At 33.3% G+C, this 18,525-nt stretch overlaps 1 protein-coding gene across 1 annotated transcript in view; it reads right to left on the reverse strand.

The window, feature by feature from the left end:
* Positions 1-18,525, reverse strand: part of Btk (tyrosine-protein kinase Btk29A) — a gene marked incomplete at its 5' end in the record, with an annotated part of 72,899 nt that overhangs the window by 22,432 nt on the left and 31,942 nt on the right. Inside the window, 3 exon segments of the mRNA XM_076463227.1 lie at positions 2,160-2,224; positions 2,494-2,580; positions 3,049-3,092. Coding sequence (XP_076319342.1) covers positions 2,160-2,224; positions 2,494-2,580; positions 3,049-3,092 — 196 coding nt within the window.

An 18,525-nucleotide genomic window follows, 5' to 3' on the forward strand; every position in this document is an offset into this window, starting at 1 on the left:
AGACTCTTTTTGTGTAATAACCAGATTGGTCTTGATGCACAAAATTTGTACCCGATACATCAGTACAATTAATCACTTGACTCGAACAAAAGGTGTGATAAATTTTATAAAGTGCTTGATGTGGAAATGTTTCCTTAATACTATGTCATACTATATGCTATCATAGCAAGTGTTTTGGAAGTTATTTCTATTTGTTTATTCCATTTGTCTGTTCTGAATAATAACTCCAAGAATCCTAACTGCATAAACCATGAATGAAGCATATTCATTCAGTTTCAAATTGACATTCAATTGTTCTCTTTAAATATTCACATACAATTTAAAACTTAAGTCAAGTGGTGACAGGAAGAAATTCACCACTCACTATTTTGTACCACTTTGCAAGAGAATCTGCTTCTAACAAGTCATATCATTAATATACAGATATTAAATCATTAACATAAATAACAGATGGCCAATAAATGAGCCTTGACGAACTCCATAATGAATATTAAATTTTGTTCCACTAATTGCAGTAAAACATCAGGTTAATTTAATTAACAGATTCACTAAAATTAGTAGAACATTGAGGGGTATAACTTACCAGTTTAACCCTTTTGAAACAACTCATAGAGTCAAAGACCATGTCATCTCATTTGTACACTTGCATTCAAATTTTTATTGAACTACTATTTTATGGATTTAGCTCTATGTTTGGTATCAAAATGTGGATTATAATCCAAATGTTTATATTATACTTGTTTTTTTAACTTAAAAGTAAATGTGAAACAAACACACCTAAACATCTATTTTTGTGTTATGTGGTATGTTGAATATAGCACTGGTTCAAATTCGATGTTTGTAATGTCAAAATACAAAGTCTATAATTTTGTATGAATTACCCATATTGAAAATCTAGAATGTAAAATAAAAACCTTTTATCCTTTCTATCTGCTGAGCTATTACTGTATTTTGTGAATCAGACACAGTGGCTCACTGCTCATCTCTTTCAATCAGACACAGTGGCTCCCTGCTCATCTCTTTTAATCAGACAGTGGCTCCCTCCTCATCTCTTTCAATATTTGTAAATGGGCCCTTATATACATTTACTTCTATATACGACATGTGAATAACTAATCGAAAGCTCAGGATGTCCCCTTAATGATTTTCCCAGACGCTTTAATAACATCCACTCTTTTTATCATATATAAAACCTATAAAATATTATTTTGTTTCATATCCTCCATGTACAAATTTCACGAGGCTTAGCAAATTAAGACAAGCAAAAACAAGTACAAAGGTCATTACTAGAAGAGATAATTGTGTAATTCTTTATTTACTATTCTATGTTTTAAAAATAACTTTGAAAAATTGTTTGTAAACAATAATAATCTGTGTACATATATAATGCATAATAATTCAAATATGACTGTATTTGACCAAATACTAGTGCAACACAAAAGCCAAAACAGGAACACTTTGCAAAAACTAAAGCTCAGTTTTATATTAATGGAAATGGTCATGAGTACATGTGTACCGTGTCATTGTAACTTCTTCACTGTTAGCCAGGCATGAGTAAAAGGTCAATATTATAAAAATAGTAACTATATATAAATGTATAATGTTACAAAACTTAAGCTATATAGTTCAAACATTTATGTTTTTCTATTATAATCTCTTGTCACTCAAGACTGAAAAAGGCATAATTTATATATATTAATTTTGTAATTCTATACTTTGGTTACAAGATAGGTCAAAGTGACTGATCTTATACAGATTTGTTAGTAGAAATAACAAAATGTAGAGTTTAACTTAAGATATATTTGATAAAATTATCTAGGCATTATAAAGATTTTGCATAAGAAATCTGATAAATTTTTAATGCATAAAAATATTTTGAGCTTAAAATGAAAGCTACATTGCAAGTTAGATAGGCAACATGCAAACATAAAGTGCATGAGAAACCATTTCTCAACAAACCTTAAAACTTAATAAAAAAAACTCACATATTTTGCATATGAAATCCTTGTAATTTTTACCAATAATCTGCCAAATTTTGTGAACATGTGCTTACTAGGTTAAAAGTAACAGAATAAAACTATTACAAACATAAAAAGGTTACAAGGTTGATCCCAGAAAATGAACCCACACAAAAAGAATAAAGATGACAAATATCTCACCCAAACTTGTCTTTCACTTGCCACCAATGCTCTCTGGAATCATCAATAACTTCATATTCTTCCCCCTATAATTAAATTTTAAATACAAACCATCTGTAAGGTATGTTACTTTCAAGAACAATATCAGTATTTGTCCAACTGGCACTGTACTAGGAAGGTAAATATACAAATATCACAACAAGCCTAGTACAACAACTAACTATTAACACAGTGTTTATTATTAACTACTAACATTTCCAACACATATGTCACCTTCTTCTATGGTCTTACTTTTTATAACAAACCTAGTACAACAACTGACTATTAATAGGGATGTTTTTTGTTAATTACTAACCTTTTCAAGAGATATGTCACCTTCTTCTATGGCCTGGAATGGATAAAGAGCAACAACCATCTTTGGCTCAGATGGAGGCTTTACTAGCTGGAAGTACAAAGGTTATATATTACTTGACCTGCACAGTGTCATGCAATATGTAATGACAGAGTGAGTCATAACATACTGAACTTTAATGTAACACTGATATATACAGGCAGAGTAATATCTGGATCTATAGAAAATCTAACTTTTGGATTCAGAATACATAAATACATTAAATTATTAAATCTGTCAGTGCTGGCTGTGTATAAAGAACATAATACACATGTAAGTAATCATAGTTGTTTTCTATTATGAATATTTTATCTTGCTCAAAACACTGACAGAATGTACCAACAAATGAGTATTAGTTTTAAATGACTATCAAGACATGTTTTATCAGATAGATTTGAAATAAAATACACTGTAATGCACTATCTACAACATTCTAAAGGTGTTCTCCAATATGGAATCCATGATAAGTTTTATTTATATTAGTTAACAAAAACAAACACTGTATAAACCACAACTTACCCCTGTCTTTGTGTTAACAGGAGGAGTATTGTTTTTTATGTTGCCTATAAAACAAAGAAAACTATTACAATAAACCCCAAACTATTTTAAATTAAACTAGTTTGAAATACTTCCTACGTGCGAGTACATAAGTAAAGACAGAGCCATCAAATAAATTTTACTTTTTCTAACTCAAATATATCAAAACTGTTACTTACACATTAGGAAATATTACCACTTTATCACAACCTTATTTTATCCACTTTTGTTTTCAAAGTAAAACATTTAAGACATATTACCACTTTATCACAACCTTGTTTTATCTAGTTTTGCTTTCAAAGTAAAACATTTAAGACATATTACCACTTTACCACAACACGTTTTATTCAGTTTTGTTTTTAATAAAAAGTATTTAAGACACATTACCACTTTACCACAAGCTGTTTTATTCAGTTTTGTTTTTAATAAAAAGTATTTAAGACACATTACCACTTTACCACAACCTGTTTTATTCATTTTGTTTTTAATAAAAAGTATTTAAGACACATTACCACTTTACCACAACACGTTTTATTCATTTTGTTTTTAATAAAAAGTATTTAAGACACATTACCACTTTACCACAAGCTGTTTTATTCAGTTTTGTTTTTAATAAAAAGTATTTAAGACATATTACCACTTTACCACAACACGTTTTATTCAGTTTTGTTTTTAATAAAAAGTATTTAAGACACATTACCACTTTACCACAAGCTGTTTTATTCAGTTTTGTTTTTAATAAAAAGTATTTAAGACACATTACCACTTTACCACAACACGTTTTATTCAGTTTTGTTTTTTAATAATAAAAGTATTTAAGACACATTACCACTTTACCACAAGCTGTTTTATTCATTTTGTTTTAATAAAAAAGTATTTAAGACACATTACCACTTTACCACAAGCTGTTTTATTCAGTTTTGTTTTTAATAAAAAGTATTTAAGACACATTACCACAAGCTGTTTTATTCATTTTGTTTTTAATAAAAAGTATTTAAGACACATTACCACTTTACCACAAGCTGTTTTATTCAGTTTTGTTTTTAATAAAAAGTATTTAAGACATATTACCACTTTACCACAACCTGTTTTATTCATTTTGTTTTTAATAAAAAGTATTTAAGACACATTACCACTTTACCACAACACGTTTTATTCAGTTTTGTTTTTAATAAAAAGTATTTAAGACACATTACCACTTTACCACAAGCTGTTTTATTCATTTTGTTTTTAATAAAAAGTATTTAAGACACATTACCACTTTACCACAAGCTGTTTTATTCATTTTGTTTTTAATAAAAAGTATTTAAGACATTACCACAACATGTTTTATTCAGTTTTGTTACTAATAAAAAGTAGTTAAGACATATTACCACTTTACCACAACATGTTTTATTCAGTTTTGTTTTTAATAAAAAGTATTTAAGACACATTACCACTTTACCACAAGCTGTTTTATTCATTTTGTTTTTAATAAAAAGTATTTAAGACACATTACCACTTTACCACAACACGTTTTATTCATTTTGTTTTTAATAAAAAGTATTTAAGACACATTACCACTTTACCACAACACGTTTTATTCAGTTTTGTTTTTAATAAAAAGTATTTAAGACACATTACCACTTTACCACAACACGTTTTATTCAGTTTTGTTTTTAATAAAAAGTATTTAAGACACATTACCACTTTACCACAAGCTGTTTTATTCATTTTGTTTTTAATAAAAAGTATTTAAGACACATTACCACTTTACCACAAGCTGTTTTATTCAGTTTTGTTTTTAATAAAAAGTATTTAAGACACATTACCACTTTACCACAAGCTGTTTTATTCATTTTGTTTTTAATAAAAAGTATTTAAGACACATTACCACTTTACCACAAGCTGTTTTATTCATTTTGTTTTTAATAAAAAGTATTTAAGACATTACCACATGTTTTATTCAGTTTTGTTACTAATAAAAAGTAGTTAAGACATATTACCACTTTACCACAACCTGTTTTGTTTTTAATAAAAAGTATTTAAGACATATTATCACTTTACCCCAACCTTGTTTTATTCAGTTTTAAATACTAGTACAGAAATATCATAGTTGTTATGTAATAAACTGCGTTTTGACTTGCACGAATTACATTTACCATTACAAACGAGGTTATCGACCTGTATATTCAAGTTAGGTTTATCTTAACTAGTGACACCTACATGCTCACAGTGCAACCACCACCTGTAAGTAGAACAACGTTAAGTACAGAAGACAACAAATATATGTAACATGGTTGTTCAGACAGAAGAAAACAGTAATTTAAAAATATATGAATAAAACAAATGTTAGAGGTGATTAGAGTCTTAACGAAACAACACTTGGCTTAGGGGCGTTACTACCCATTGTAATAAAAACTTGTAGTTTTAAAGAAAACATTAATCAGTGATGTCGAGAAACCCACTTGTTGAGAAATTTATATGCAAAAATGGCTCGTTTGGGTTGAGAAAATATTTTACATAGAAGAGCGAACAACGTTTCGACCTTCTTCGGTCATCGTCAGGTTCACAAACCTGTTGTGACCGAAGAAGGTCGAAACGTTGTTCGCTCTTCTATGTAAAATATTTTCTCAACCCAAACGAGCCGTTTTTGCATATAAAGAAAACATTGTTTACGTTTACTGCTACCAAGACCAACCAAAAAAATGAACTGAACATTGTTTGCAAATTATTAAGTCCGTCATCAAAAATAAAGTTGTATTGGAAGCTAAGTGACGAGAGAGAGAGAGAGAACAAAGTACCGGTAGTAATACTAATAACGTTTAGATATTCTGTAATAAAAGGTTTTAAATCGTTTCTAAGATACATACTTACTCGAAGTTCGAACCATCATTACGAAAGAAATGTAACTACCACTACAACCCTGAAGTGTAAAACACTATGGAACAACCACTGAGTCCATAACGGTACCACGTGATGTTCAACCTAAGGAATACACGAAACTTCCACTGTCGCGTTCATACAACCACACAGAAATCACTTCCTTGTGGCAGTTAGAAACATTGTGGAGTCAACAAATAAACTAACGGAACAGTATATAGATTGTCACGATTTCTGCTAAGTTACTTGTTCATTGCTAGTGGTTATCAGAACCAACATTATACTGAGAAAAATAAGTGTTAAAACCGGTTCCACTATGGATGTAGCACACACAGTTTTATACAGATCTCTAACCTGTTGCAATGGAAACCTGAATATATCATTTTCTACAAGCTCTATCTTAAATACTGTACTAAATTAGCTCTGTAATAAGGAAGTTACTTTTAACAACTGTATTCTGATTACACTGTTTACTATTTATGTTTTTTACTCACACTTGTCACTTAACAAGATTGACCACTAAACTACCAAGGGAAATAGAAGTTTGTTATTATTGCTTACGAGTTTGACTTTAAAACTACCTGGTAAAACATGGTTTATTATTATTGTTCACACGTTTCATTTCAAGACTACAAGACAAAGCAGGGGTTTGTTTTTACTGTTCACAGATAAGACTACAAGACAAAGCAGGGGTTTGTTGTTACTGTTCACAGATAAGACTACAAGACAAAGCAGGGGTTTATTATTATTGTTCACAGATAAGACTGCAAGACAAAGCAGGGGTTTGTTGTTACTGTTCACAGATAAGACTACAAGACAAAGCAGGGGTTTGTTGTTACTGTTCACAGATAAGACTACAAGACAAAGCAGGGTTTGTTGTTACTGTTCACAGATAAGACTACAAGACAAAGCAGGGGTTTGTTTTACTGTTCACAGATAAGACTACAAGACAAAGCAGGGTTTGTTGTTACTGTTCACAGATAAGACTACAAGACAAAGCAGGGGTTTATTATTATTGTTCACAGATAAGACTGCAAGACAAAGCAGGGGTTTGTTGTTACTGTTCACAGATAAGACTACAAGACAAAGCAGGGGTTTGTTGTTACTGTTCACAGATAAGACTACAAGACAAAGCAGGGTTTATTGTTACTGTTCACAGATAAGACTACAAGACAAAGCAGGGATTTATTATTACTGTTCACAGATAAGACTACAAGACAAAGCAGGGGTTTGTTGTTACTGTTCACAGATAAGACTACAAGACAAAGCAGGGGTTTGTTGTTACTGTTCACAGATAAGACTACAAGACAAAGCAGGGGTTTATTATTACTGTTCACAGATAAGACTACAAGACAAAGCAGGGGTTTGTTGTTACTGTTCACAGATAAGACTACAAGACAAAGCAGGGGTTTGTTGTTACTGTTCACAGATAAAACTACAAGACAAAGCAGGGGTTTGTTGTTACTGTTCACAGATAAGACTACAAGACAAAGCAGGGGTTTGTTGTTACTGTTCACAGATAAGACTACAAGAAAAAACAGGGGTTTGTTGTTACTGTTCACAGATAAGACTACAAGACAAAGCAGGGGTTTGTTGTTACTGTTCACAGATAAGACTACAAGACAAAGCAGGTTTGTTATTATTGTTCACAGATTTGACTTCAAAACTACAAGACAAAACAGGTTTGTTATTACTTTTCACAAGTTTCACTTCAAGACTAAGAAATAACAGGGGTTTGTTGTTATTCTTCAAAAGTTTCACTTCAAGACTACCAGGAAAACCACATGTTTGTTACTACTGTTCATACGTTTTCATTCCAAACTAACAGAGAGAACGGGTTTACTACTGTTTACATTTCTAAGTGTACGACACACAACAAAACGGGTTGATTGGTTGACCTCAATACTACCAGAAAAGTAGAAGTTGATAACAGTTAAAATATTATAAAAACAATACAAAACAATAACAGGCTTCATAATTTAAAAATATGATCATCTGATGCAGTAGAAGTTATATTTTATTATATAAATTCATCTAGGAATAGTTCACAAACTTTACGACATTTTACTTCATCCCTAACAACATTTCTATCTCCACATAATTAAACATTGGGAATTTGATTAGTGTAAATACTACATCCTATAGAAACAATACCACATAGTATTACACTCTGACGTTTGGTTAGCGTAAGTACTAGATCCTACAGAAACTAACAGTATTACACTCTGACGTTTGGTTAGCGTAAGTACTAGATCCTACAGAAACTAACATAGTAGTACACTCTGACGTTTGGTTACTGTAAGTACTAGATCCTACAGAAACTAACATAGTAGTACACTCTGACGTTTGGTTAGTGTAAGTACTAGATCCTACAGAAACAATAACATACAGTAGTACACTCTGACGTTTGGTTAGTGTAAGTACTAGATCCTACAGAAACAATAACATACAGTAGTACACTCTGACGTTTGGTTAGTATAAGTACTAGATCCTACAGAAACAATAACATATAGTAGTACACTTTGACGTTTGGTTAGTATAAGTACTAGATCCTACAGAAACAATAACATACAGCAGTACACTCTGACGTTTGGTTAGTGTAAGTACTAGATCCTACAGAAACAATAACATAGTAGTACACTCTCACGTTTGGTTAGTATAAGTACTAGATCCTACAGAAACAATAACATAGTAGTACACTCTGACGTTTGGTTAGTGTAAGCACGATATCCTACAAAAACTAACATAGTATTACACTCTCACGTTTGGTTAGTGTAAGTACTAGATCCTACAGAAACTAACATAGTATTACACTCTGACGTTTGGTTAGTGTAAGCACGATATCCTACAAAAACTAACATAGTGGTACACTCTGACGTTTGGTTAGTGTAAGTACTAGATCCTACAGAAACTAACATAGTATTACACTCTGACGTTTGGTTAGTGTAAGCACGATATCCTACAGAAACTAACATAGTATTACACTCTGACGTTTGGTTAGTGTAAGCACGATATCCTACAGAAACTAACATAGTATTACACTCTGACGTTTGGTTAGTGTAAGCACGATATCCTACAAAAACTAACATTGTGGTACACTCTGACGTTTGGTTAGTGTAAGCACGATATCCTACAGAAACTAACATAGTGGTACACTCTGACGTTTGGTTAGTGTAAGCACGATATCCTACAGAAACTAACATAGTATTACACTCTGACGTTTGGTTAGTGTAAGCACGATATCCTACAGAAACTAACATAGTATTACACTCTGACGTTTGGTTAGTGTAAGCACGATATCCTACAGAAACTAACATAGTATTACACTCTGACGTTTGGTTAGTGTAAGCACGATATCCTACAAAAACTAACATTGTGGTACACTCTGACGTTTGGTTAGTGTAAGCACGATATCCTACAGAAACTAACATAGTGGTACACTCTGACGTTTGGTTAGTGTAAGCACGATATCCTACAGAAACTAACATAGTATTACACTCTGACGTTTGGTTAGTGTAAGCACGATATCCTACAAAAACTAACATTGTGGTACACTCTGACGTTTGGTTAGTGTAAGCACGATATCCTACAGAAACTAACATAGTGGTACACTCTGACGTTTGGTTAGTGTAAGTACTAGATCCTACAGAAACAATAGTATATAGTGCTACATTAGTGATGTCGAGAAAACCCATTTGTAGAAAAATATATATGTAAAAACAGCTCGTTTAGGTTGAGAAAATTTTTTACGTAGAGGAGTGAACAACGTTTCGACCTTCTTCGGTCGTCTTCAGGTTTACAGGTTTCTACGTAAAAAAAATTTCTCAACCCAAGCGAGCCGTTTTTACATATATAGTACCACATTGTTAAGTTTGATTAGTGTAAAAACGACATCCTACAGAAACATTAACATATAGTACTACAATTTGAAGTATCTTTCCTGATAGACACTTTGTTTTTTTTTTACATCAGATTATAATAAATATGGAAAAAACGAGAGTCAACAAGCAAACTGTGAGATAACAAAATTCGACTCAAGCCTCCATGGAAACCACTGCATGTCGTTAACAGTACACAGTATCAAAACTCGCAGCTTGTACCTAAGTTTTAGAATTGCGCACACACATGACAATACTGGTTAAAACCTGTATATTTTAGGTTATGGTCTCACTGAAATGCTGAACTCGAAATTTAGACATCAAAATGAGTTCTAAAACATGTTAATTTTACCAATCAAGAATTATCAAAGTTTGACAATACACACCAAACGTAAGAAAAAATTTGATCTCACTTTCATTATCACAAAAGAATACGTGGTGTGTCAGTTAGTATTCTTTTGTGTCTAACTAATTGACACACTGCGTATTCTTTTTGATAATCAACTAATTAACACACTAGGTATTCTTTTATATCCATCTAATTGATATTTAATATTTGAAGTATATAAATAAACAAACATAAACAAAATTAAAGAAGCCTTACTTGTACAACAACTCAAGCCCAAAATAAACCAATACAAAGGAACACCTTTATACCTATATTAATAAATATAATTAAACATCTAAGCACACCCTCTACATTTATAAACTCAATTACACAACCACCTTCAAACATGTGGTCAGCTATCGGTCAGTTACCTCTTTCTTTCTTTGTCCAAAAGTTGTTCGCTCCACTACATAAAATTTTCTCAACCGAAACCAGTCATTTTTACGTATATATATATATATTTTTTTTTTTCTTTCTACAAGTAGGTTTTCTAATCATCACGGAATAAAAGAATACGTAGTGGGTCAATTAGTTGTATACAAGGGAATACGTAGTGTGTCAATTAGGTGCATACAAGAGAATACGTAGTGTGTCAATTAGTTGTATACAATACGTAGTGTGTCAATCAGGTGCATACAAGATAATACGTAGTGTGTTAATTAGTTGTATACAAGAGAATACGTAGTGCGTCAATTAGTTGTATACAAGAGAAAACACGTCTTGTGTCAATTAGGTGCATACAAGAGAATACGTAGTGTGTCAATTAGGTGCATACAAGAGAATACGTAGTGTGTCAATTAGTTGTATACAATACGTAGGTGTCAATTAGGTGCATACTTTTCTATATGTAACATTAATTGCACATATTCTCACATAAAAATATAATGATCGAAGTAATAAGTTAATTGTATTCTTCCAATCTACTAAATATTACGTTTATTCTTCAAACAGAAGATACGGAAAAGGTATTCTTCAATCTGTAGAAATAACGTTCATTCCATAAAGAGAACTTGACAAGTTTTATCTTTAATCTGAACAGATTTAATTTATTCTCACAAATTTCCAGTGTAGAAACACATGACAATTACAACTGTACCAATATAGCATGAAACACAGTAACCAAGAGCATGACATGAACCACGTGTACAAACACTACATAATAACTACACCAATATAGCACGAAACACAGTAACCAAGAGCATGACATGAACCACGTGTACAAACACTACATAATAACTACACCGACATAGAACGAAGTGCAATACTCAACGGTACGACAGAAACCACGTGTATAAACACTACATAATAACTATACCAATATAGCACGAAACACAGTAACCAAGAGCATGACATGAACCACGTGTACAAACACTACATAATAACTACACCAATATAGAACGAAGTGCAATAATCAACGGTATGACAGAAACCACGTGTATAAACACTACATAATAACTATACCAAAATAGCATGAAACACAGTAACCAAGAGCATGACATGAACCACGTGTACGAACACTACATAATACCTACACCAATATAGCATGAAACATTGTAACCAAGAGCATGACATGAACCACGTGTACAAACACTACATAATAACTACACCAATATAGCATGAAACACAGTAACCAAGAGCATGACATGAACCACGTGTACAAACACTACATAATAACTATACCAATATCGCATGAAACACAGTAACCAAGAGCATGACATGAACCACGTGTACAAACACTACATAATAACTATACCAATATAGCATGAAACATTGTAACCAAGAGCATGACATGAACCACGTGTACAAACATTACATAATAACTACACCAATATAGCATGAAACATTGTAACCAAGAGCATGACATGAACCACGTATACAAACACTACATAATAACTATACCAGTAGAGCACGAAACACAGTAACCAAGAGCATGACATGAACCACGTGTACAAACACTACATAATAACTATACCAATATAGCATGAAACATTGTAACCAAGAGCATGACATGAACCACGTGTACAAACATTACATAATAACTACACCAATATAGCATGAAACATTGTAACCAAGAGCATGACATGAACCACGTGTACAAACACTACATAATAACTATACCAATATAGCATGAAACACAGTAACCAAGAGCATGACATGAACCACGTGTACAAACACTACATAATAACTACACGAATACAGCATGAAACACAGTAACCAAGAGGCATGACATGAACCACGTGTATAAACACTACATAATAACTACACCAATATAGCACGAAACACAGTAACCAAGAGCATGACATGAACCACGTGTACAAACACTACATAATACCTATACCAATATAGCACGAAACACAGTAACCAAGAGCATGACATGAACCACGTGTACAAACACTACATAATAACTACACCAATATAGCACGAAACACAGAAACCAAGAGCATGACATGAACCACGTGTACAAACACTACATAATAACTACACCGACATAGAACGAAGTGCAATACTCAACGGTACGACAGAAACCACGTGTATAAACACTACATAATAACTATAGAGACATAGAATGAAGAACAATAATCACTGGTATGACATAAACCACGTGTACAAACACTACATAATAACTATACCAATATAGCATGAAACACAGTAACCAAGAGCATGACATGAACCACGTGTACAAACACTACATAATAACTACACCGACATACAACGAAGTGCAATAATCAACGGTATGACAGAAACCACGTGTATAAACACTACATAATAACTATACCAATATAGCACGAAACACAGTAACCAAGAGCATGACATGAACCACGTGTACAAACACTACATAATAACTACACCAATATAGCATGAAACATTGTAACCAAGAGCATGACATGAACCACGTGTACAAACATTACATAATAACTACACCAATATAGCATGAAACATTGTAACCAAGAGCATGACATGAACCACGTGTACAAACACTACATAATAACTACACCAATATAGCACGAAACACAGTAACCAAGAGCATGACATGAACCACGTATACAAACACTACATAATAACTATACCAATATAGCACGAAACACAGTAACCAAGAGCATGACATGAACCACGTGTACAAACACTACATAATACCTACACCGACATACAACGAAGTGCAATAATCAACGGTATGACAGAAACCACGTGTATAAACACTACATAATAACTATACCAATATAGCACGAAACACAGTAACCAAGAGCATGACATGAACCACGCGTACAAACACTACATAATAACTACACCAATATAGCATGAAACATTGTAACCAAGAGCATGACATGAACCACGTGTACAAACACTACATAATAACTATACCAATATAGCACGAAACACAGTAACCAAGAGCATGACATAAACCACGTGTACAAACACTACATAATAACTATACCAGTAGAGCACGAAACACAGTAACCAAGAGCATGACATGAACCACGTGTACAAACACTACATAATAACTATACCAATATAGCATGAAACATTGTAACCAAGAGCATGACATGAACCACGTGTACAAACATTACATAATAACTACACCAATATAGCATGAAACATTGTAACCAAGAGCATGACATGAACCACGTGTACAAACACTACATAATAACTATACCAATATAGCATGAAACACAGTAACCAAGAGCATGACATGAACCACGTGTACAAACACTACATAATAACTACACGAATACAGCATGAAACACAGTAACCACGAGCATGACATGAACCACGTGTATAAACACTACATAATAACTACACCAATATAGCACGAAACACAGTAACCAAGAGCATGACATGAACCACGTGTACAAACACTACATAATACCTATACCAATATAGCACGAAACACAGTAACCAAGAGCATGACATGAACCACGTGTACAAACACTACATAATAACTACACCAATATAGCACGAAACACAGAAACCAAGAGCATGACATGAACCACGTGTACAAACACTACATAATAACTACACCGACATAGAACGAAGTGCAATACTCAACGGTACGACAGAAACCACGTGTATAAACACTACATAATAACTATAGAGACATAGAATGAAGAACAATAATCACTGGTATGACATAAACCACGTGTACAAACACTACATAATAACTATACCAATATAGCATGAAACACAGTAACCAAGAGCATGACATGAACCACGTGTACAAACACTACATAATAACTACACCGACATACAACGAAGTGCAATAATCAACGGTATGACAGAAACCACGTGTATAAACACTACATAATAACTATACCAATATAGCACGAAACACAGTAACCAAGAGCATGACATGAACCACGTGTACAAACACTACATAATAACTACACCAATATAGCATGAAACATTGTAACCAAGAGCATGACATGAACCACGTGTACAAACATTACATAATAACTACACCAATATAGCATGAAACATTGTAACCAAGAGCATGACATGAACCACGTGTACAAACACTACATAATAACTACACCAATATAGCACGAAACACAGTAACCAAGAGCATGACATGAACCACGTTATACAAACACTACATAATAACTATACCAATATAGCACGAAACACAGTAACCAAGAGCATGACATGAACCACGTTATACAAACACTACATAATACCTACACCGGACATACAACGAGTTAAATGATAATCAACGGTATGACAGAAACCACGTGTATAAACACTACATAATAACTATACCAATATAGCACGAAACACAGTAACCAAGAGCATGACATGAACCACGCGTACAAACACAACATAATAACTACACCAATATAGCATGAAACATTGTAACCAAGAGCATGACATGAACCACGTGTACAAACACTACATAATAACTATACCAATATAGCACGAAACACAGTAACCAAGAGCATGACATAAACCACGTGTACAAACACTACATAATAACTACACGAATACAGCATGAAACACAGTAACCAAGAGCATGACATGAACCACGTGTACAAACACTACATAATAACTATACCAATATAGCACGAAACACAGTAACCAAGAGCATGACATAAACCACGTGTACAAACACTACATAATAACTACACGAATACAGCATGAAACACAGTAACCAAGAGCATGACATGAACCACGTGTATAAACACTACATAATAACTACACCAATATAGCACGAAACACAGTAACCAAGAGCATGACATGAACCACGTGTACAAACACTACATAATAACTATACCAATACAGCATGAAACACAGTAACCAAGAGCATGACATGAACCACGTGTACAAACACTACATAATAACTACACCAATATAGCATGAAACACAGTAACCAAAGAGCATGACATGAACCACGTGTACAAACACTACATAATAACTATACCAATATAGCATGAAACATTGTAACCAAGAGCATGACATGAACCACGTGTACAAACACTACATAATAACTATACCAATACAGCATGAAACACAGTAACCAAGAGCATGACATGAACCACGTGTACAAACACTACATAATAACTCCACGAATACAGCATGAAACACAGTAACCAAGAGCATGACATGAACCACGTGTACAAACACTACATAATAACTACACCAATATAGCACGAAACACAGTAACCAAGAGCATGACATGAACCACGTGTACAAACACTATATAATAACTACACCAATATAGCATGAAACATTGTAACCAAGAGCATGACATGAACCACGTGTACAAACACTACATAATAACTACACCAATATAGCACGAAACAGTAACCAAGAGCATGACATGAACCACGTGTACAAACACAACATAATACCTATACCAATATAGCACGAAACACAGTAACCAAGAGCATGACATGAACCACGTGTACAAACACTGCACAATAACTATACCAATATAGCATGAAACACAGTAACCAAGAGCATGACATAAACCACGTGTAGAAACACTACATAATAACTATAGCGACATAGAATGAAGTACAATAATCAACGGTATGACATAAACCACGTGAATAAACACTACATAATAACTATAGAGACATAGAATGAAGTACAATAATCAACGGTATGACATAAACCACGTGTATAAACACTACATAATAACTATAGCGACATAGAATGAAGTACAATAATCAACGGAATGACATAAACCACGTGTATAAACAGTACATAATAACTATACCAATATAGCATGAAACACAGTAACCAAGAGCATGACATGAACCACGTGTACGAACACTACATAATAACTACACGAATACAGCATGAAACACAGTAACCACGAGCATGACATGAACCACGTGTATAAACACTACATAATAACTACACCGACATACAACGAAGTGCAATAATCAACGGTATGACAGAAACCACGTGTATAAACACTACATAATAACTATACCAATATAGCACGAAACACAGTAACCAAGAGCATGACATGAACCACGTGTACAAACACTACATAATAACTATACCAATATAGCACGAAACACAGTAACCAAGAGCATGACATGAACCACGCGTACAAACACTACATAATAACTACACCAATATAGCATGAAACATTGTAACCAAGAGCATGACATGAACCACGTGTACAAACACTACATAATAACTATACCAATATAGCACGAAACACAGTAACCAAGAGCATGACATGAACCACGTGTACAAACACTACATAATAACTACACCGACATAGAACGAAGTGCAATACTCAACGGTACGACAGAAACCACGTGTATAAACACTACATAATAACTATACCAATATAGCATGAAACACAGTAACCAAGAGCATGACATAAACCACGTGTACAAACACTACATAATAACTACACGAATACAGCATGAAACACAGTAACCAAGAGCATGACATGAACCACGTGTATAAACACTACATAATAACTACACCAATATAGTACGAAACACAGTAACCAAGAGCATGACATGAACCACGTGTACAAACACTACATAATAACTACACGAATACAGCATGAAACACAGTAACCACGAGCATGACATGAACCACGTGTATAAACACTACATAATAACTACACCAATATAGCACGAAACACAGTAACCAAGAGCATGACATGAACCACGTGTACAAACACTACATAATAACTATACCAATATAGCACGAAACACAGTAACCAAGAGCATGACATGAACCACGTGTACAAACGCTATATAATAACTATACCAATACAGCATGAAACACAGTAACCAAGAGCATGACATGAACCACGTGTACAAACACTACACAATATCTATACCAATATAGCATGAAACACAGTAACCAAGAGCATGACATGAACCACGTGTACAAACACTACATAATAACTATACCAATATAGCATGAAACACAGTAACCAAGAGCATGACATGAACCACGTGTATAAACACTACATAATAACTACACCAATACAGCATGAAACACAGTAACCAAGAGCATGACATGAACCACGTGTACAAACACTACATAATAACTATACCAATATAGCATGAAACATTGTAACCAAGAGCATGACATGAACCACGTGTACAAACACTACATAATAACTACACCAATATAGCACGAAACATAGTAACCAAGAGCATGACATGAACCACGTGTACAAACACTACATAATAACTATACCAATACAGCATGAAACACAGTAACCAAGAGCATGACATGAACCACGTGTACAAACACTACATAATAACTATACCAATATAGCATGAAACACAGTAACCAAGAGCATGACATGAACCACGTGTACAAACACTACATAATAACTATAGAGACATAGAATGAAGAACAATAATCACTGGTATGACATAAACCACGTGTATAAACACTACATAATAACTATACCAATATAGCATGAAACACAGTAACCAAGAGCATGACATGAACCACGTGTACAAACACTACATAATAACTATAGAGACATAGAATGAAGAACAATAATCACTGGTATGACATGAACCACGTGTACAAACACTACATAATAACTACACCGACATTGAATGAAGAACAATAATCACTGGTATGACATAAACCACGTGTATAAACACTACATAATAACTATAGCGACATTGAATGAAGAACAATAATCACTGGTATGACATAAACCACGTGTATAAACACTACATAATAACTATAGCGACATAGAATGAAGTACAATAATCAACGGTATGACATAAACCACGTGAATAAACACTATATAATAACTACACCAATATAGCATGAAACATTGTAACCAAGAGCATGACATGAACCACGTGTACAAACACTACATAATAACTATACCAG

The sequence above is a fragment of the Tachypleus tridentatus genome, chromosome 10 (assembly GCF_004210375.1).
Source record: "Tachypleus tridentatus isolate NWPU-2018 chromosome 10, ASM421037v1, whole genome shotgun sequence".
NCBI classification, from domain to species: Eukaryota; Metazoa; Arthropoda; class Merostomata; order Xiphosura; family Limulidae; genus Tachypleus; species Tachypleus tridentatus.